This window comes from Cyrtonyx montezumae, unplaced genomic scaffold (genome assembly GCF_038088225.1).
Source record: "Cyrtonyx montezumae isolate F1298 unplaced genomic scaffold, pur_monq_1.0 scaffold_10, whole genome shotgun sequence".
Taxonomy (NCBI): domain Eukaryota; kingdom Metazoa; phylum Chordata; class Aves; order Galliformes; family Odontophoridae; genus Cyrtonyx; species Cyrtonyx montezumae.
The window spans coordinates 52,702,141-52,725,607 of record NW_027071826.1 but is presented as its reverse complement, the minus strand read 5'-3'; the positions used below and the strand labels follow the sequence as shown (position 1 = coordinate 52,725,607).

At 37.6% G+C, this 23,467-nt stretch overlaps 1 protein-coding gene across 3 annotated transcripts in view; it reads right to left on the bottom strand.

Annotated features, from left to right (window-relative positions):
- Window positions 1-1,991: 1,991 nt before the first annotated feature.
- PRMT3 (protein arginine methyltransferase 3) overlaps window positions 1,992-23,467 on the bottom strand; it is a 42,484-nt gene continuing 21,008 nt past the window's right edge. For 2 of the 3 annotated variants that reach the window (XM_065755405.1, XM_065755406.1), the window contains exons 11-15: window positions 19,620-19,807; window positions 17,265-17,351; window positions 9,270-9,320; window positions 8,986-9,073; window positions 1,992-2,253 (exon numbers count right to left, since the gene is read on the bottom strand). In XM_065755405.1, the coding sequence (XP_065611477.1) occupies window positions 2,144-2,253; window positions 8,986-9,073; window positions 9,270-9,320; window positions 17,265-17,351; window positions 19,620-19,807 (524 nt within the window). In that variant the 3' untranslated portion in view covers window positions 1,992-2,143. The remainder of the gene's footprint in view (window positions 2,254-8,985; window positions 9,074-9,269; window positions 9,321-17,264; window positions 17,352-19,619; window positions 19,808-23,467) is intronic. The other variant, XM_065755407.1, reaches the window with a different exon arrangement.

The following is a 23,467-nucleotide window of genomic DNA, read 5'->3' as shown; positions in this document are numbered from 1 at the left end:
ACAAAATCAGCACCTTCTACCCCTCACAGTTATCAGTGTTAAGCAGTAAATATGTCACAAACTCCATCAGTTCAAAGCTAACTGCTAAAATTTCCTCTGCAAGGTCAACTTTTATGCATAATTGAACAGCGTGAGTTTCATTTCAAGAAAGATAAACATTTTAACAAAGATAAACAACTTATATTTGAAAGGAATATATGCTACCAAGCTAGAAAAATGCTGTCAGGTCACAGAAACCTATGTATCAACTATATCACTGTTGTGTGTTCACACTTGTCAAATACTACTGTGAAGTAAACCATCCATCTTTATTTTCTATTCAATTGTCTCATTTATTTTTACAGAAAAGCCTATCTTGAAAACAAAACTCTGAAAGTACAAACAATTTGTCCGTTGTGTGCCATCTCATCTCATAAAACAGAGATCTAAACATCAGTGGAAGTAATGCATTCATTACTAGATGAACACAATAACCACGGTGTCAATATGGGTTTAAATCCTTTGTGGTCAAGCCCTTATTTAGGCCATTAAAATTAATTAACCAGACTAAGTGAACATACTGAACACCCCCATTACACTGCATACACAAACTGAGATCTTGAACATCTAAGTGAGGACATTTAAAGGCTTAACAGTAATTCATCAGTTTTCACACAGGAAAAAGTCCGCAGTCCTCCCAAGCAAACAAAATGATTTGGATGCAAATGAGTAAGCTGTGTGTTTCCCCAAGAGAGATCAAAACAGCATTAAGATGACTCAGAAATCTACAAGTCTGTTTACAATTAACAGTGTGGCAGCACTGTAATAGTTGTGGTTTCCTCCCAAAGCACATTTCACTGTGTGAAAAAAAGAGCTGCATTGCAAAAGAATTTCAGCTTTTGTAAGACCACCTTCTACTCTCTTGCCAAATTGGCACAATTGCTGATAACATTCTACTAATCCTTAGTTACAGGCAAAAAGAAAAAAAATTCCCCATACTACAGTATCTAATTACTCAAACTGTGTGGAGCAGAGTCCAAGGTGAAGAACTTTAAGGACTAAGAAACAGAAAAAATAAAATAAAAATAAAACAAGCACTTTTTAACAGCAGTTCAGAGATGACTAGGATGACTAGCAGTCACCCTGCTTCTTGAAATGGTTTTTGAATCAACATTCAGTATCAATATAGATGTACAATACAAGCACATTAACAGCTTAAGCTACATTAAAGTTTGAACCAAGTGTGTTTAAACATCATGACACACACATCAATCTTTGACTTCACATTCAGTCTCTGTAACCAGCCAAACTGAATGTACTGTTGCAGCAACTGCTACTATTTGTTTTTAGCATTTTTCCTAAAGCTGCTACTGTATACAATTCCACACACCCATGTTCCAGTAGGCTAATACAGAAAAAAAACCTTAGTCACAGATAAATGAGCCATCAATGGACAGATAAAAGAATATCCAATTAAAGGGGATAAACAGGAAATGGGCAACCACATTAAAAAACACAATCGCATCATTTATTTCGATTAATGAAACTGAAATGCCATAAAACTTTTTAATTACAGAGTTGTAATAAAAATAAAAACTTTGTTGCTGCAAGCCTGCAGTTGGAATTCCAAATTTATTCCCATTGGGATTTTCCAGATTCCAATAATTCCAAATAATTTTCAAGATTCCAATAATTCCAAATTTATTCCCATTGGGATTTTACATCATTTAACTTCTTTTTCCCCTATTTAAAAAAAAAGAAAAAAGCACAAAGATTTTTCTTATTCTGTAACATGAATGTTGCCAGCTGGAGAATAAAGTAATACTCAGAGATTGTACTTACTTTTCTTCACAGAAAGACTTTAAACTGGTTTTTCCCCCTCAGCTGTCTCATCTAACTCAAACCCAACTTCTTCTTTTCCCCACATTATGTGAAACACAGCAGAATCTCATTTTGTCATTAGTTGCCACATGCAAGTGCAAGAGCATCCCAGTTATACTCAATCTCTCTCTCTCTCTCAGTTCTAGGTACACTTTGTATGTACGTGCACACAAGAGTATGAAAAGTTCCAGGAGTTTACTGTTTTTGGCTTTCAGAAACAGATACCAACAGTTCAATCTAACAGTAAAATCAGACATTTTCCATAGCTGTACACATAGAACTTTTACTGAAGACTGTAGGTCTGCTTTATGTCCTTGACCTTGAGGGTTATAAAGAGGGACCGGGGATCTTTTCTGTTTTTGCAGACTGTTATCTTTCCTCTCAAGGCCTGTCCTGCAAGAGTAAAAACAAATAATTCAATTAACATGCTTGCATTACTGAATCAGGTACACTAACAGGACAGGTGCATTAAGTATGTTTAAGCTGCATGAGAAGTTGCTGCTTACCAAGCAGATACCTCCATTTCACAATACTTTTGTGAAGATTGCTGCTTCTGGATATTAGTAAAAACTAATCCTGATTTATTTTTGGTGCTTAACAAGGAATGTAATTTCAGTTATGTTAGCAAGCATGTAGGAAATCCACTCAGACATTTCACATTTCACACTGTGATCTGTAAAACTCAAGAGCTGCATTTAAGCTTATGACTGCACTCAATACAGGACAGAAGAAATGCTCAAGGTCTACAGCATTAAATTCTCTGCTACTCTTATGCCTCGCTCCATTCACTTCTGTGCCTCACACCCACCACACTTATGGTTACTTTCTTAACGTGACTTTAAAAGCTCGTTTGTGACCTGCTAACAAGCTGCAAAAAGAATTGCAAAAATGGTTTCATAGTTTGCACAGACAGATCTGCCAGGTAGAAGGGCAAGTCAGAGAAAAAATGCATTAGTAGCTCTTCAGTGGGAAAGTCTAACCTAGTTTGAACACAAAAACATTTCAATTAATGCACTGCAAAATGAATCACTCCACGTTAGCATTCTCTGATATTGAATGTTTTTGAAACTGTACAGAATGAAGTAAAGAATCCCTACAAGCAGAACTACAGTTCTATGACTTAAATCATCCCACACTGCAGTCCTATCACATAAAACATTTTAATACAAAGCAATACAACAGATGAAGTAAACGTCTAAGTATAATTTCCAAAACTAAAACCTGCTTCACAGGACAGAACTCTCAGATTCTGTTTATACAGCAATTCCTGAAACAAAACATTTTTCTCAGCCATCTTTTATGGAGTAACCACACTAAATTTGCCTTTCTAAACCATCCTTTCTGAGGGCTGAACCAAGCAGCAGCAGTGCAACCAAGTAACGGAAAGGTAGTTCTGAACAATTAATCAATGTCACACAGATATAAGATGACTGATGTATTTTCACCACTGTGCCCTCCTACAGGCTGCCTGGAGGAAGCTGTCCGTGGGACTCAGCTGCATTACCTTGCTCTTATCATGCTTAGCTGAATGCAAGTAAACTACACAGTGCCACTGCAGTGTGATTAGGACAAAGCTGAATGCATTATGATCCCCTCCCAGCATTTTTATTAGCCTTTGCTAAGTCCTGAGATTTGTCCAAAAAGAAATAAAAGAATTCAGCAGAGCTGCCGTACAAGCTTGCTAGCACAAGAACAGAAAAAACAAATGCATCCCTACTTTTGTACTGACCCACTACCAAGTAACACATCTCATTACATGCTCCACAGAACACTCTGTACACACACTAACTCATAACACTGCTAATCGTTTATTCTGGTTCTGACTTCCATCACCAGTGAAATCATAAACAATCTTGACTTTTAATCATGTCTGTGGAACAAAACCACCTATACAGCAATTCTGTGAGGTAAGCTACTTCTCAGTGCAAGATTCTCTACCATTACTTAGGCCAAGCAACCAGATTTCATGCAATCCTCTGCATTCATATCCACAATACCTACATAAAGCTTAAACAATCCACAAGCAATGAGCTTGCAATGTGAAGATCCTCCCTGTCTCTTAATAAAGCTTGGTATCCTCTCACTTTTTGATTACAGAGAAGATGGAATGAGTTCATGAAGGCAGGCAGCAATCAACATCTTTCAAGGCTTCTTTCTTTTCTTCCTGTGGAAGAGCTTAATGGTGAGGCAAGTATGAACACAGTAGTTCTCAAAGCATTCTTGATTCTGACCCCCTGTTAAAGCATGAGTTCTGCAGTAGACTTGTGCTAAAGACACCTTATCAACCCAATTGCCATTGAGAAATATCTCTAGAAATCCCTGCTCTAAGGCTGTGATGATCCCCTACAGAGCAATAACCACAGGCTTGTAAGTGGTAGCCATATATGCATTAACAGTTGCAGATCAGTGAGCTCTGACACCTCTCTTAGAGATGAGGTCTCAAACAAGACGTGTATTTTAAACACAATCAAGTTTTCCACTCTAATTTAAACAGACTGGAATCACTACATTAAGCAACACTAAGGTCTAAGCAAATAACTGAAAAAAGCAAGTTTTAAAAGTATTACTTCGGAAGATCTGGCTAGAAAGCAGCTTCCACATATCATCCATCTTTTGAAAACAAACAGGAACAACGAAAGGCAGAAAGCATCTGTTGCAGAACCAAGAGCACTTCCCTTAAGCTCAATAACTTGTCCTTTATCTCCCCATTCATCCAATTCATTCACAGGCACCTATGGCTGTAGATGAACTCTCACCTTCCCATTTGGTCACTCACTGAATCACCAACTCCACCTCCAATGAGCAGTTTCTAAACTGAGCAGTAATCACTGACTTCCAGTGTTATTCATCCCCTCTGTGAAACCCTTCTCACATGGTCTGCTTAGTTTAGAAACTAGGCAGCTCTAAAGAAGTTGCTGAGTAATTTAAGACATGCTAGTACGATCGCCTAATGTCTCACACCCACATCTGGCTGAGGAGAGACTGCCAATGTAGATCAGGCACGAGAAAAACTCTGCCACAAAGAACTGTGAACACCACGCACATAGTTCACCAAAAAGTGGAGCTGTAGGAGCCAACCTCACCTAGAACTAGTCCCAGCTCACTACATCACCTTGCAATCTCACACTGCAAAAGGAAACACAGTGTGACACAAGAAGTCTGTGCAACTTTTCTCATACAGATACAGAACTTCTATTATCACTCCGTGAGAAGAGATTCTGTCCACTTTGTGCCTGACATACATCATTACAGACTCTTCTGACAAGTCAGCAGGATGATTTTAAGCAGCAGATTTCATGAGTTACATTGTAAGACATGGAACACCTAGGCTGGTCTCAAGATGCAAGCTTTAACAATTGCTAGATATCAAAAGCAAACATCATTTCTGGAGATATTACCCATAAGTAAACAAGCGACTGTTCTAAAGACACCACACTGAAACCGGAGACAGGCAAAACAAACAATGAAGTGCCAATTAAGAACCAAATTACTCAACTGGGATACATAATATTGAAGTATTTCAGTATAACATCTAAACATCAGACAAACTGTGCCAGTGTTGGTTTCGTGCTTCTTTTTATGTATTGCAGTTTGTAAATGTACGAACAGCTAAACAGTTACAGAGACTGGGGAGCTAAAGACAATCAAAGATTTTACAGGGGCTTGGTCATGCAGGCCCTTCTATTTTGCTGTGCTAGCCCCTTCTAGCTCCACTGATAAACAAATCAAGGCTTTATTTGCACTGCAAGCCAATATCAAGAACACAACATGCCGACAATATGCTGTTTTACTGCTAATAGAATTAGCCTGCATACAGACATGGGTTTTAACTCAGTGCACTGTTACTGGATGCACTGTTGCCCCTTTAAATAAAAAGCTTACAAAAATGGTTTTTATTTGTAAATGCTTGGGATAACCAAATGAAAATGATATCCTGTACATCATTTTCTGCTTCTAAGACGTAGTAGGAATATCTCAACAAGCAATGAAAGGACAAGATTCACGTTTGGAACATTGGTAAGAGAAGGCATCTGAACGACGCTGTGCCATCTGAATTTCCATTTTGATAATAAAGACTTCTTCAAGCTATTAAAACAGCTGCTAAGTGAAGCCTTGTACTCTGCAGGGAGTCCACAATACAATACTCCTGTCTGAGGAAAAAAAAAACAGTTTTCTGGCAATAAAATATCACGTGGCTTCTTTATTTCAACTGCACGCTAAGCAGTTAAAGTCTATCCAATCAGCTGATGCTTTTTTTTTCTTTTAATTCATCATACATCAGCTCCAAGTCTTTCAAAGCTGCTATGAGAGGAGGAAAACTAGCTCTTCGAATACGTGACTAGAAAGAAACTGCCCCCACTCCTAAACTAAATCAAATCAGCAGAAATTATCCATTAAAACTATACACAAAACACTCATCATATTTACTTATCAAGCTGTAATTCAGCAGCAAAACAGATTTATTAGAATTAATTTTTTTTTCTCCTGTCTCCATGCCTTTGGATCTAGGTTAAGCCCCTCTTATTCCCCTCTCAGAGGATATGCAAACACTGCACACCTAGCACAGGCTGCAGCAGGAGCAGCATAGCAGGGGAGGGGGGAGGGAGGGTTAATTACAAGCCCCATCATTTGGCTTGTAATGGCTTGACTCTGTTACCATTAGGATCAATACCAAAATATTCAGATGTTTTTAAGGCTGAGAAAATAGATCTACTTATAGAACAAATAACCTGGTGTCAAAGAACTGAAAAAAAAATTAAGATGGTTAACACTGCAGAACAAAAGAATTGTGCCTCGGCATGAAGCAGCATTTCTCTGATAAACACCAACAGCTCCAGATACCTGTAAACTCAGGCAATTTTGCAGGGCAAATCCAAGCACAGTGTTTTACAACTACTTCAGGCTTATCCCCAGAAGCTGTAAAGCATTTGACAGAACTAAAGTCAACTTTAGTGTTTTGTTCAGATTTGGAAATCTGAAGGAACCATTTTTCTTTACTGGAAAAGAAAAAAACAACAAAACAAAACCACGATGCCTAAAAGACACATTTATCAAACAGGAGAACATTTAACATGTATCTTATACCAACAGATCTCTCTTTCATAGCCCATTAAAATACTGCAAGCGTCACCACTGCATCAAAGTAAATCAGTATTTAGACCAAATATTTAAGTAAGCAACTCCGTCTTTAAAACAGCTTTAAAGATTGAACAAAATTTGAGATTAAGACCACCTGGCATATTCCATGTGTTGGTTTACCCCTTCTGCCTTCCTTGAGAAAGGACTACACTTGGCTATTTTTTAAGTAGGCTCTTAAAGTAAACATGACTTGCAAAAAGAAGAGAACATTTTTGGAATGCTAAAGGAGAAGACAACAGTTATTTAGAAATCTTCCAAATAAAGCAACATTCTTTGCTAAGTATAAGGGAACATTCTCTGCCCTGCTGGACTTGCATCCTCCATGACCAACAAATTTCCCACAGAAATTAATAACAGCATTACAAAGGAGAAGGAGGTTATGTCCAAGTTTCTCTCAGAAACTTGTACTAAAAATGACAGCTCCATAAGCAAAGCTGGTAATTCTAAAGATATAAAACTAGAAGGAATGAATAAAGGGGAAAGGGGGCTTTAGCAATAAAGAGAAGGAAGCAAGCAGAAAGAGAAGAGAAACATGGCAGTAGCAAGGTTAGTTACTGGAATAACTTAAAGAAATACGACCTAATAAAGACAAAGGAAAAAGTTATGACAAAAGTGATCTTGAAGGTCAACCAGGTTGCGTTCAATGCTTCATTTCTGCAGTTGTCTTGAGAAAGTCACGGCAAGTAGATGAGAATTCTGGAACCAGACACACCTCCCAGTCATTTCAGAAGTTTTGTAAATGTCAAATGATCTATGTAATATTAATTTATGAGCATATTCCAACAAATGTCATTGCACTTTTAAAAAATTCCCTTCACACTCTATGACACTGAAATGTAATGAATTGCAGCACAGAGACCTTATCCATCCTCTTCTAGAAAGAGAAGCTGAACAGAACACAAGCCAAGTACAAAAGCACCCAAGTACTTGTACATCTCAAGTAGCAAAAGGATTTAAGAATATCCAAAGGTAAATTATTTAAGAACATAAATCCAAGCATGACAAAAATGACTTGCCATGTAACACAGATCACTGTGCCTTTAGGAATGGAGCACCCGGTAAAAAGCTCTGATGGTAACAAGCTACCAGTACTCTTCCAAATCATTCCTAAGCCTCTTGACTTCAGTTAATTTTGCAGAATCCACGTAAGTTTCTGCATAGTTCTCCCTCAATATGTCTGGTCTGTTTATAAACTTCAGTTTGAGGCTGTGTATCACCATGAGTTTACCCCACTGCCAGTTCCTCTCTCCCCTGACAGCCTGTAAGAAAACATGGCCTTCAACATGAGTAATACTGTTCTGATGCATGTTTCTCTGCTGCATAACTATTCTTTGATGGTCATGAACACAGTTGTGCTTATAAAGCAAAGAATATTTGACTACTTGCATAGAAAGTTACTTTCAAAAGTTTATAAATACAACGCTCAGCATATCCAAATGACATCCTCCATATTTCAATGGATCATACTCTTGCCTGTGAGTTCTCTAAAAACATTTTCTACTTAAAGAATAATGTCACAGCTCCAGGTACAGGACTCATCCACGTACTCATGATTAATGTAAACAAGAACAGCAAAGTTTATGAGTGGTACAAGAAATTCTATGCAATCACTGATACATATGAACTCAACTAACATTAAAATTAAGAGAACATTAACAGCAGTGCTCTGGTCATAAATTTTTCCTGTGTCAGAGAAAAAAATCACTTGAAACACAAGTAAGATTTCTCATTAAAAGCACTGTATGGTACTCAGAAAGTACTGGACATATGCCCATTTATGTACACATTTGCCATTAATTTTGTGGAATATATAGATATGGCCCACTGCTTTGCTTAAGAAAAAAAAATGAACATAGGGAGTAGCTGAAAGACTATTACTAATCCTTTTCAATGCTTCCATAATTCTTGAAATGCTTTAGATTTACATTTAATGACAATACCAGTGTAGCACAACCGCTGCTGCACATGGACTGAATTTAAATATACCTGCTTCTACAGGAATTGGTTTCTCCAGAAGAAAAACTGTTTGCTTCCAGTGTGTTTTGGTACACAGGGGACCAGTTGAAAACAAGACCTGCATTGGAAGAGTTCAAGAGTTTGATTAGAGAACAACATTTTTAATATCAGACTACATCAATCAATTACCAAACACACATGCATATGAGTTTTTGCTACAGCAAAACAGACTTGCAGCCAAACACTTTGATGTAGAAAGAGTACAAAAAGGATTTTCTGTTGAAGTTATTTTTACAACACATACCACCACATACCTTGTTGTGACAGTTCTTCTCAAAAAATATATCGAAATAACCTGCAATTGCCTGTAGTAAAGAAAACATGAATGAGATAAGGAATAACAGTCAAAGAAAACCTATCATAAACATATTAAAAATATGGATGGCTAATCTGAATGATAGCTAACACATTCTTGTATTTTTTTCTTTCTAGTCTAAATGCAGAACAGACAACATGGTGGCAAATATATCTTAAAGCAAAAAAACATTTATGTTAAATCACCTGCCTCACCTTTTCAACTAATGTCACTCTGGAGAAGTTTGGACAGCTCAAAAATGAACCAAGGAGATGCTATGAGACCTTCATGACAAATGACTACCAGACACTGGAACTGGTGACTTGACTCTTCCATCCCTTAAGGAAAAGGTGCTATCACTCATCCAACGCTGAGAATCTCATTCTCAGTTGAATTATATCCATGTCTCTAATATGCCTTTTTCAGCGAAGATTGAGAAGTTTTGATGAAGTTTTATTGACTCATCAAGACTGCTTTTACTGATGCAGAATCTTTTTTGGATACTGGTCAGACATCTAAGCCATAAAAATACCTCTTGATCATTATATCAACACTGTTGGGATGCTTGCAAATAAAACTTAGGAGGTAATTACTGGATAAAAGAAGATGAAGGCTGACATAACAAAAATACATTAAGAACTGAAGGGAAAAACAAACAAACAAACTGGTTTACAGAGGAAATGATACTATCAAGTTAATTTTTTGAACAGAAAGCAAAAACACTGCCTCCAACTCCCTCCAAGCTGACGTATCACAGCTAGGGTGGATGCAAACAGCTAGGCACTTGGCAGTAAGAAGTCACATCTGACATGCTACTCTACAAAAATATCCCCAGAAAAACATTTTTAGGGCGTTCAGTCTGAAAGGAGAGTTCAGTCATAAGCAAAGAAACCATTCCCTTGCAACCTGCCTGTCTCCTGTGCTCAGGGACAGAGGACTCTGTACACCTTCTGTAAAAAATCAGGACAAATAACAGCTAAATTCCTTGCATTATTAATGTGCTCCCAAACTAAAAAACCCGGAATACTGACTTTGACTACCAAAATCAAGCGGTATGATTAGACATTACAAAAACTACCATGTACAGAGTTTCAGGGATTCTGCACTAGTTTTCTACATTGATTCACTTAGTTTGTTTTGCAGCATTCTAAAATGGATCAGTTTCCTTCAATATTGAAACTGAAAAATTGTTGAGCCAGGAAAAAAGAAAAAAAACCCAAACAGATCAATATTCTACCAAAACTAATTCCTTGAGTTTCTAGAGATATGTTCTAGCAAACAGCTCCAGGGATTCTTCCATATCCTTCCATTTTAAGGCACTGCCTCCAGGAAGAAACTAAACAAAAATAAACACCAATGACCTCATTGTCATTTTATGTCAACAGGCATGACAGAGATCCCAGTCCTGCACAGTTAAATAGTAACTGTATGCTTAAATATACAGAGAGAATCCCAATCACATTAAAAGAAGAACTTGAAGAGCAGATACTATAATTCAGAAATTTCATGAGTATGCTTTTAACAAGTAACAACTCTCTGGATGCCAACAAGCAGCAAACCTTTTGGTTTCTTTGAGATTCTGAAACTTAATTGTTCTGAATGTCTTAAACATTTTAAGTTTGTGTGAGAAAAATTTAAGCACATTTGTCGTAGTAACATACATACTAAAATTTATCTTAAAACTTAGCTTTCAAGCGTTATAAATTTCTTAGGCAGTTTTTACATAAGGCTTTGGTTGGGAATACAAAGCCATTGATCTAGAAAGTGTGTGTTTAACACTGTGAAACCAACTTTAATATCCAACTTGCAGAATAATTTAATTTTGCACTTCACGGAAATCACTTGGCCTCATACCAAAAAAAGGAGTACGCAGAGCATTTGAGTATGTAGGTTTGATAAGTAGCAAAATAGATAATATTCTTTTCTCAAATGCTTAACAGCTTCCATCTTGAATTTTCCTGCAACTACTGAGCCAGACTCAAAGTAACATTTCGTTTCTTGGTTTATTTTCCATGGATTAGAACTTGTATATGTGTTACAAACCAATGTTTGTTATCATTGGTCTTAGAATTAGTAACTCTATCAAAATCGTCTGGAGAAAAAAAAAAAATCACTTCAGAGAACAAACTGAGAACAAGAATACAAATCCATTATATGAAACCGTATGATGGCACTTTCATTATTTTTATTAAATAAGTCACTGATCTATGACGGAAAATAGCTCAAAATGAATTATCATCACTAATGGCATCTTCTCAAACCTGCACTCATTTGTCCATAAAATTACATTACTACTAATAAAAGTATTAACTTCTAAAGCAGGCTTTATCAAAACACCTTTTGTCTTTGCTTATAGAGAAACATTTCCCCTTACTGCATTTTCATAAACAACGACACTGTATTTAAAATACTACTTGATCTATTTTCTCCCATTTTCCTCTCAATTTGTTCCTCACAGCAAAGTCAAAGTCCTGGAAATTCACTTCCAAATTCACTTCATGCTTCTGATAAGTACCTCAATAACCTGGTAGCCAGAGCAGAGACCACCAAGTCAAAATAGCCACTAATGCAAAACTAACTGTGATTTTGATGACCATCTTTTTAGGCACTAACATATCTTCTCTCACATTTTAATTTATATTATTTATTAGTAGAGGTTGGCACTCTGCTACTGAAATGCACAATAAATACATTCTGCATTTAAGTGCATTTCACTGAAATAATTCAAAATACAAAGTTCAAAACACTTTCAGGTGATTTTACTTTAAATCATTACCATAAATTGCAGTAGCTACAACAGTTAATCATAAGCCTCTATTAAATATGCACTTACTACAAAGAAAGCAATGTTCAGTGCCTACAGATTGAAGGAAGAGTAAGTCCTCCCTTTTTGTAGTAAAATTTAAGCACATGGAGCTAAGTAGCAAAAAGGCAAGGAAAAAAATCACGTAAAAGTGGCACAGACAGTAATCTCTCTGACAAGGGCATATTAAAATGAAATAAAGGGCTGGTGAGATTTTAATGAAAAGTGCAAAAATATTTTTAAAATTTCAATTTAAAAAAAGATCAGCAGTCAAGTTAACAAAATGGAACAAGATAATAATGCCCCTCTAAACATCAGGTGACACTTAGACCAGTCTCTTGAATATCATGCAATAAAAATGATGACTTTTAAACTGGTAGTAAGTAACTGAAACTCTACCCTTACACATGTTCTAGCCTCAAAGGATGCTAAATATTAATATGAAGAAATGTTATTCTTCCTGTTTTCAAATATATTGCCACAAAGACAGCAGAGCCATGAGGACAAAAACCTCAAGCTCAGAACAAATTCTCCACAATTAGCCAGGGAACTAAGAAGGTTAACTATAGAGCTTAAGAAAAAAATTAGGAACAGATTTGCATTCCTGAGATGGCAAAGGCTGGCAGAAGTTTACTCCATTTTTAAAAAGTGTTCCTGAAATTATTACAGTAACCAGAAACCTGTCCTCAGTTTCATCCAATCCAGATTTTGACAAAGAATTCTCAGAATAACTTAAGGGCTTCATCCATCACCGAGGGATTCCAAGGTGTTCATGCAAGTATAAGAACTGTAAACGAAGCACTTCCACTCAGTGTGACTCATTTCTTCAACAGATTTTCTCCCCTCACAGATGATTTATCCTGAGCTTTATTTTTCCTTTATTCATGTAAGATGTACAAAATATATTAAAATCATAAAAGCTTTAAAAGCTGTAATAGGTGAATATTAGTCCATATTCTTCACTTATACTCCTCAGTTTACAGCCCTCAGCTGTAATGGGAAGACGAGACCAAATTTTAATTCAGATATATCTGAACAGTAGGTTTTTTCCATAACGGCTGTCTGCTTTGTGCAGCTTTTTAACAGGATAAAACAAATGAGATCACTTGACTCCTTATGGGAACTCAATGGCAACCTTACCAATTCACTTAGGAACAAGGAAATTAAAAATTATCATCATCGCTATCACCTACAGTGAGTAATTTATCATTCTTGCTCTTCACTAGTATCATGTTCCAACAGTGAGTGGCTACAACAAATACAATTAGACAGCTGGCCACAGAAGTGGGAGATAATGTGCTTTTGATGGAGTTTATTCAAGCATGGAGATGGAACATTCGTAATCCACGCGGCAGAGTTGCTGCCTTTTTATCACAGTAAAAATAATAAAACCACTATTAAAAATATTTTTTGGTTGTTTTAAAAAGCACACAAATCTGGACCTCACTGAAGAGATTAACAATAACTGAACAGATCACAAGGCCAAATCCTGCTTTGGAACAGGATCTCGTAGTCCTCTCTTGAAATAGGCATCAGACATTCAAGGTGTGTTTTGCAGCAGTACCCAAAACCAGCCTTCCAACTCTCAACTAAAAAACTTCTTCCCTTGCTTATGAGGTAGATGCTAATGCCCATCTCTGGCTCCCAAGTTCAAGACATAATGGGACTCAACTGTCTAACACAGACCTAAATGTAAACATATCTAACTCAAAACAGTTTTCAAAGCAGCTAAATTTCCTTTTTCTCCTGAAGGTTTTAACACATCAGTCACGTCCCGTGGTTCATTACCCTTCTTTCACCCCCTTCCTCCCTCCCACTTCTTTTACACATCGCCTGCTCTTTGACAACATCTCCCGGGAGCAATGAAGAGACACTGCCATTTTCCTCCCAAGGGATATCATTATTCAGCTAGGAAAGATCAACTATGATGGACTCATAGGGGAGACACTCACAAACAAAAGAGTAAGTTTGTAAATTGATTTCTACACTGAGGGTAATCACCATTATATTTTATCTCAAAAGCACACACAGTGATCAACTCAGAATACAATTCATGCAGTATTTTCCTAGTGGCGTCTACTAACTGATGTTAGCCAGATGTCTCATTAAAATCAGCAGTGACAAACGCTAATTCTTTAGCACGAAAATACACTTTTGCAGGCTAATTAAATTTATTTTTGGCCATAATCTTTGTGAGACTGAAATAAAGCCAACACGCACTTAAAAGTGCTTTGAGTCTATCAAATACAATGACTCCAAGCAACCGATTCATGCTTTGATTATCTTCAGTCTTTGAAATCTTACTACCTCTAGGACACCACTACTAAGAAGATAGCATTAAATGGCAAACCGTAGGAGGAAAAAAAGAAAATATGGTACTCTATAAAGTGTTTTGCATTTCATCATTTAGGTTTATTGACACTTAGAGAGAAATTTCCACTCTTTCCCCATACTAATAGGGAAAAAAACCTTAGAAGAAACTAAGGTTAGAGTTCAGAGATCTTACACCTTACCACTGAAATTAGAATGGCAGTCTCTCCTTATGGTCCTTAGGGCGTTTCAAGACATAATGAAAGTAAATGTGCTAATTAGTTGGTAAAAAGACTTATTAGTTTGATTCATGTCAATTTTTTACTACTTACTATCTGTTACTGCAGAAATGGAAACAGGTTGAGGGAAAGAAGCAGCAGACTGCCAGCTAAAAGTTCACTTCTTCAATGACTAGCATTATGTTTCAAGCTGCAACTGAGTGAGGCTACAATTCCTTGTCCTGTATGCTTGCTAAATTACCTCTCATTGGTGTACGCTTCTGCAAAAACAATTTTAGCAAAAGCAACAATGCTTTCCATGCTGCTGATACATATCTATAGAATAATGTGTAGACTCTTCTATAGAATAATATTGCGCACCCACTGTAGTATACCTTGGAACAGTGCAACATGAAAACTCAGTCCCCATAGCCCAGATGACAGTGCAAACTAGTAGCTGGAGGATTCCCAAAACATTAATGCATACCAGTGCACCTAACCTTTTCATGCATTTGGTTTTTAAAGACAAGCTAAAGTAGGAGTCCAAGTCTACACAGTAAAGCCCGTCTGAATTCTGCACTGTTGCTGATAGCAGCACTGGGACAATCAAAGGACAATCAAATGTGTTTTCACACGTCTGCTTGGTGTATTTCTCTGCTGTATGATGACAAATTAACCAAGTATTTTCGTGAAATTTGTTCTGTAAACAAGGGTTAAAATGCTTTAAACATCTGTATTTAAAAAATGGAAAGAAAAAAAAAACAAAGAAACCCCAGCCCAGTCGAGTTAAAAAAGCTAGGATGTGGGGAATTATAAACAGCTTTCTCTTTCTGTAAAGAAATAAAAAGCAGATGCAAACAAGAAAAACATCAAATGTTATTTTCAAAGGACAAATTGCAATCCTAAAGCATCTCCCCCAAAATTCTCAAGATAAATAATGGACTTTTATTGTTCATTTGCTGCAAGGTTAGGCAGCCTGATATGATGGATGAACTGTCAGCCCCCAACTAAACTTGTACAATTCATCATAGAAAGAGTGGAAATTTCTCTCTAAGCGTCAATAAACTTAAATGATGAAGTGCAGAATACTTTACAGAGTTCTGATCATTTTTTAGAACCTGCATTCAGTGCAAAACTTCAAGCATGCCATTCTTCCACCTACTCCCTCACCTGCTCCCCAGAAGTGGCAAAATGCAGGTACACATGTATCTGCTTTACACGTTAGCAATACATCTGTCAGAAGAACAAAAGTGTAAGTTTTTGTGAACGTCTACAGCTAGGGAAAATGATTTTTTAAGAAATAAACTATTTCACTGTATCCAAGCATTAAAGACCAAAGATTTGGGTCAATTTCCGTTTGCTGACCACATATTCAAGAAGTGGCCAAGTTAAGTAAATTAACCCAATTAATTCCAAATGTACAATATAAAACGAAGTAATTGGAGTCTATTTTAGTCTTACAGGACAGGGAGGACGGTAGAAGAATCAGTAAAACTCTGCACCCTTATAACCACTCCTTCGTAACAAGACCCAATCTCAGAAACAAAGAGAATTAGAGTCACTTCAGTGCCAAAACTTCTACTCTTTCTTGTTGCTGGTCAGGTTCCCCAAGAAATTCCCAGTCAACTTCACTCTATCCTAGCTCTTGGAAGAAAGATGTTTGTAAAGCAAGCAAAGGCGGTGACAGAGCCTTTATTTGAGGTAGAGGCGCTACAGAAAGAGATATCAGAGATAAGGGGAATGAACTCACCCCTCCCGGCGAACGTTTAGAGAAGGAACCAGCCGCCTCTCCTTTGAACACAGGCGCGCCGGAAGGATGGGAGCCGGGGAGGGGGGCAACCCGCGCAGGCTCTGAGCGTATCTGTGCTTCCGGAAGCACCACGGAGAGGGAGAGAGGGGGAGGACCCATGGACCTGGGCTCCTCCACTCAGGTCACTCAGATGCTCATTCGCTGGTTCAGACTGTGAACCAGTTGGAATTATGGTTGGAATACCTAATTTGTTTTAAGCACATTCGCAGTGTCTTCAGATGTAAAGTCACTCAGATGCATGCAAAAAATTTGTTGAATAAACATATCTAAATATTTTCCTTCATTTCAAAAATGGAACAGAGAACACGAAACAAAACCTGCAAGTGCACTTCCAGAAGGAAATATGGGATGCTTCCAAATAATAAAAAAAAATAATGAGAAAACAGAAACACTCATTAACAGATACTGAATGGACAAGAAAAGAACTCAAAAAATGAACTTAAGTAGTTCAATGTACGTAGTTTATCTATTTTATTTTTACTATTTTTATTAAACTCAGAAAAGCTCTTCAGTGAAGAGTGACCACATAATTCTTCAGTATAATGGTAACAATCTGAACAGAAAACTTGTTTCAGTAAATGAATGGCTTAGAAAACAGCAAGAACAATGCTAAGACCCATTATACTTCTCTTCTTCGTACTGTACTATATCATCATACTATAGGAGTTTCAACTCCTTTTAAGAAGCAGGCTCACATCACACCTCTCTAATGCAGAAATTAAAGGTTCAAGGGAAGGAACGGTGAAAAGTGAAGCTTAATTTCAGACAGCATGTTAACAGTTCCATATATGAAAAAAATTAAAACTGTCTTACTGTACACTTCGTGTTGGTTCTAATTGTTAGGGTGAACTCTGATGAGAATTCTAAATCAGGAGTAGATGCAGTATTACAGTCGATATGCTGTTGAAAGGAATAAAACAATTCTGTCAGTAACAGTGCTTTATGGAAACTGAGACACCTCTTTGGATGATCTTTACAGGTTGTTCAACTACTTCCCATATAAAGGTGACCTCTGTGGGTAACATTAACACAGCTCTTTAAAAATGGGAAAAAACTTAAATGCGACCTATCATACATGCATGCTGTCCAAGCATCTAAAGATCCCTTCTCCAAAAACGTCAAATTCAAGAGACAAGTGGAGTGATAGTTTGGCACTAGATACTCTAGCTCAGTGCACACATGGGTATCCTGAGCAGCACCTGGGCTATTTGGGCCAACATTCAATTGTCCTCTCAGTAAAAACAAATAAATAATTCCCTTATATTTACATGGAATTGCATCCCTCTGTGACAGACTCAGCTCCAGCCAACTTCATCCTCTTGGTAGCCCATCATTAGACTTCCTCAAGTACACCCAGTGTGCCTGCATGCTGAGGAGCTGGGACTGGGGCTGGTGCTTCACCAGTGAGCTCCCTAGGACTGAAGAGAAGAGTAGGCTTCCCTCCCCTCAACTTGCTGCCAGCAGCCTTCTAGTGCAGACTGCAAGGCTGTCTGGCTGCCTTTGCTGCAAGAGGGTGTGGTGCTGACCAGCTTGGGATCAAGACACACAACTGTTTTTCTACAAAGCTCATTTCCAGCCAGTAAGTCCCAGTCTGTACTGCTGTAGGGGTCACTCCTCCCCACTGCAGGACTTTGCATGGTCCTTTGGTGAACTGCACAGAACTCCCATTGGCTCCTTCCTGCAGTCTGTGAAGGTCCTGCAAAACAACAGCACTAGCATGGGAGCATCAGGATATGAAGCAGGTGTGATAGAGGAGAAGGAGCACAGGAGGCAGAGAACAGCATCCCTGCTTCCAAATATTCACAAAACAACAGCACCCAAGGTAACGATGATATTGTCAGATCCAATTGCAACCTGCATTTCCAAGTCCTCATTTTTTTCTCATTTTAAATATATATCAAATATCTATCATACATTATTAGTTAAAAAAATGTCAGTTTTTAGTTAATAAAAAAATCCCTCATTGTAAGAAGTTCGTTAGTTTACATAATCAACTAAAACGCTTTATCCAAGAATGTCATATCTTGCTGACATGAAGCATTTCATACACTATTAGTCAGTTTTAATTTGTGTTACTTTGTCTTTCTTTAGGGAACATTTTCCTTCCTGAAAACTACATGATGAACTATACAAAACAAGATCTCGCTAGTATGAGCAAGCACATGAAGATACTGTCTGTAATAATCACATGATGAATTGGAACATTTTTAAACTTTCCCTCAAAAATACAATCTATTTGTTTTGTGCAATGGCTATTGATTAAAAGCAATTTACCTATAATGCCACTGTTGCTCAACTCATTAATTTTACTATTCTGTACAGGAATTACAGCAAACATGCTCATATATTGACTTTAGTCTATTTTAAAAACCACAATGTTACTGAGGTAAGTAAGCACAAAGTCATTAAGCAGAACTGTTAGGTTAAATGCTGCACAATGAGAAAGTTTGCTAAGCCTATGCAACTGTGCTGGCCACTGCTCAGTATTACACATACATTAAAAATAACACGCATCCAGACTGCAAAGGTAGTTTGGTAAAAACAAGCTCAGTTAACAAAATCCAAGCTTTCTTAACAGCTAACATGTGCAAAGAAAGAATCCTGAAGTTAAAAACAATAAATAAACATAGAGATGCAGAAGAAGGTCAAATTAGTTACTCATGTTAGGGGGGTTATCTGTCTCAGCACTGCTCCTTTCGCTGAAGAAAGCCATAGGTGACAGTGAACAGTGCTGCAATTCAAGATGTTCAAAGCCAGCTAACCATTCACAAACACAGCTAAGGAGCCATCCTGTAACTCCATGCAGTAACTACGGTGAAGAGGGAAGAAAAGGAGAATACAAATCTGGGGCTTTTTACTGTTTGCTTTTAAATAGTTTCCACTTGAGCATTGCAACTTTTAACTTACTGAAATGCCGGTACATTTTGGTTTTGATAGAAAAAAATGTCATTTAGATGGTTCTGTCCTACACGACCATTTTATGATCTTGTTTAAACTCAGCAAGAAAGCAATAAATGTGAGTCTTACAGTCTTAACATCAAGAATCTTATAGCATTATACTATCTTGGATATGACAACGCATGGTTGTATTTCTGTTTTCTTCCCCACAAACAATAAAATGAAACTTCTAGTCTGACTAGTGATATTAAGAAGGGTCTGGTACGGTACCTTAATGATGCTGCTTTCAGATATAAGTGTGCTTGGATCCAACACCTCCACAACAGCTTCTGGAATTACAGCTTTCTTCATGCAAGACATATCAAAGCCATACACATCTTCCCAGAAAAGCAGCTTCTCTGTGCGTCTATTCATATCTCCTACAGCTACTAGACTAATGGTGCAAACGTCAGGATAAACTGTAACAACAAACAAATGAGTTAAATTTTATCTTTAGGCATGCATAATTCCTTTCTTTCTAAGTGATTAACGATTAAAAAGACAGACGATTCAGTTCTGGTAAAAGTATTTACTGCTCACGAGAAGATCTCTTTTAGTTGAACCCCACTTTCCATGACTGTTAATTTTCACATTTGGTGAAAATCTTCTGGAACATCCTTTTCAAGCTTTTATACAGAGCCTGCCCTGAAGCATATCTAATAATATCCAGATAGATACCCGAAGGATAATTCAAGTGAGGAACCTGCAGTAACAAGAAAAGACCTTATTTTCTGAGAAGAGCAAATATTCTCATTCGGGTCTTTGGTTCCTGTTTCCTACTGTGTTTAGCTGATATATGCTTTACAATCTGAAAATGATTTCCAGGTACCCAAAAGTATGAGAAACTTCTGCCTGCATCCAAACCCCAGGATGGGAACCCAAACGACATTCTATTCTCATCAATCCTTTCCCACAATTCTAGGTTGATACCTATGATTCGTGCATTATCATCACATCTTGCAAGAATGTTTTCAGAACAGCCATCTATTCACAGTTTATCCACATAGTAGTGGAAAGCTGACATTTGCCTTTCTAAGAGCTTCCTACAGGAAAGCTAATCAATTCCTTATCCACTCCTGATTGGAAAAGACAGACAGAACAGCTGCTATAAATATGGTTGTCTACACTGTTACCAAATACTAAAAGGAGCTTGTTTTAAAGCTTGTAGTAAGTTAGGCTTCTTTCCACAAAGAAAATTCCCATTTTCCATTAGAGCTTTAAAGGTTTTCAAGTCACACAAGCTATTTTTTTTTAAATCCAGCTTTAGAGCAAGAAGCTTCCTATTAAGCACTTGATTTTACTTTTTACTGATACATCAACGTGACAGTGTTAATAAAACTAAAGCGAAGTTTCTCTTTTCCTCCCCAAAATCTAGTGAACTGTAAAATTAATTTCGTCTTCAGCTCTGCTTGAAATTGTAGCTTATCCAAATGAGCACAGGGAAAGCACTGGTCAGAAAGGCTGTAGTTTTTTGCTTTGTAAAATACTGAGGGTAGAAACAGTAAACTGGAATCATCCAGCAAGAGTGTGTTTAACCTAATAATCTCTAAAGACAACTTCTCAAAAGAAACCAGGAAATACAGAAACGTAGAGAAACCACATACAAAAATGACAGCGAAAAGTGAAAACCACTCTAACATTTCTTCCTTAGACTAGCTCACATTTCTGGCATATTCAGTTAAGGGAAAAGGTTTACTAAGCCTTTCGAGTGTGAAATATTTCAGTGGAACCATGATTAGATTTGATAAAATCTCTTCATCCACACAGCAAATCCTTCAATCAGCAGTGGAACTCGCTTGATCACACAAAGTGCTTCAAAACAAGCAGAACTACTGCCCAAGCCTAATTTACAGTTCTTGTTTATTCCACCAACAGAAGAAAAAACAGCAGAGTAAGCCTGTTCCCAACTACAGAAAAATAAATCTGAGCTCCATAAACAACACACGGGCAAAAGGGTTACAGTGATACATTCACTGCTCAATTTGCAAAGCCAGTCACATCCAGAAGCATACACTGTATTCAAGTTTGACTGGAAACGAAGGCACGTTATCCAAGTATCAGCCTAAATCAGGCAAAAGCAGTGGAGTTCTGTCAAGGTTTAAAAGCACCTGCTTCAACCTGCATCCCAAACGTTAGCCCTGATCCTCCAAAAGCCCTCTGCTTTTTCTGCAGCTTCCTAACACCTTCCTGTGCACTACTGACAGACTTGTCTTTTTTTTTTTTTTCTAATGAAGGCTATGATTCAATAATTATTCCTTCTCTCAGATGAAATGACCAAAATGCTGACTGGACAAAAGCACATGCTCCACAACGCTCTCAGATTCATTGCTTTGACATCTGTGTCCTTCTCGACTCAGTGCCTCAAAGTCATCTGTCACTAGCAGCAGCTCACGTGGTGAACAGTACACAATGGGAAATCCTTTATCCCTCAGCAATGCCTCACAAACTCCAGGACACTGAAGGGTAAGACAGTATTCCCCTGGCTATGCAGAAATAATTCCAAGTGAATACACCACCTTTCCAACGTGAATGAGAGAACAGTATTACTTTTTGAACTCTGCCTTCCTTACCTATGTCACTCCTAACTGATGTGCACAGCACTCGAGCACGTGTTAAAATACACACTCAAGCAAATAACAGCTTCAAAGAACAGATGGGTCGCAGGCAGCAAGAATTTTATGATCCCAAATAAAGCTATACTGTACACATTACCCTAGACAGATTGGCATAATCCTCCTCAGTATGCCAGTAGGCTAAATTAAAGTAACCACGATATGACTGACTGAACACATATCTGGGAATTTGGATTCTCTTCCTGCCTCAATCACTTCGGTCAAATCACAGCTGCTCCTATGGCTTTTCTCAGCTAAAAACAGCCCCTATAAATAAGCACTTTGGGTTCAACAACACTAAGAGGATTCAGACAGAATTAACCTTTATGGCAGAACTCAGGAGTTTCTCTGTTAAGATGTTAAGCTCAGGTTGACCTTTCACTTGCAGCTCGTTTGAATGTGGATGTGTCCACACTGCTGCTGCTGTACATCCACACTAAGCAATTCTGGCACACACCCTGGGCACAGCCATTTACCTGCTATGCAAGCTGGCAAATCAGTAACTGTGTTCTGTCTAAAACCTGGCAGAGCCAATCTGGTAATGGAATATAGCACACCTAGCAAAGTCAACTAAGAAACAAGTCAAGAAACTAAGAACACAAAATCATTCTGAGAGCACAAAGGTTAAGTGTACTGCAAAACCACCACACCTTCTCCCTCAAAGTCCAATTGGTGAAGCTCAAGCCACTGGACAAATATGTGGACAATATAGAATGATCCTAGAGAACAAGATGCTATTGCAGTTTCCACAGAGGTCAATTTCTGTCTCTATTCAGAAGTCTGTGGAAGTACCAGCTAAGCATAAAATGACTCCATGCCATCTTAGATGCCATCAAACTTAATAATTACACTGTGATGTGAAATGATTAGCATATACCTATACAGAGCACATAACAACCCGCTCCAGATCTTGCTTCTGTGTCAAGCTGTTCAAGTGGCTCCTATTTTAACACATGAACAGTAATCTCAACCAAATGTTGAACAACTGCATAAAAATGCTTCTTTTCTTCGGCGCTCTGTAGCATACAAAAGCTCACTGCAATCAAAGCAAAGCACTGCAGTGAGCACTGTTACATAGTCATTAATCCAATCATTAAGGCAGTGTAGCGAAACTAACTATGTGCATGGTTAGCACAATAGGGGGAATAAAAACCAGACTGATGATTACAATTGAAAAGGTCAATGTGAAATACAATACAGACAAAGGAATCCACTGAAGGGAATAAAGCATACGCAGAGCACAAGATTGCATCACATGCAAAATGAATATTTACAGGCATTCAGACATTGCTAATCTACTTAAAGGATATTTCCCCACCTCTCCAACCAAAAAAAGTATATTCCTACTGGCACAGGATAAACATTTTGAACAGAAACAAAGGAATTCCAGTAGTTAATGCATATGGTTTCTTATGCTAGCAATTATGTCTTCTCCAGACAACTTCCTTTGTCCTAAGAAAGCACTTC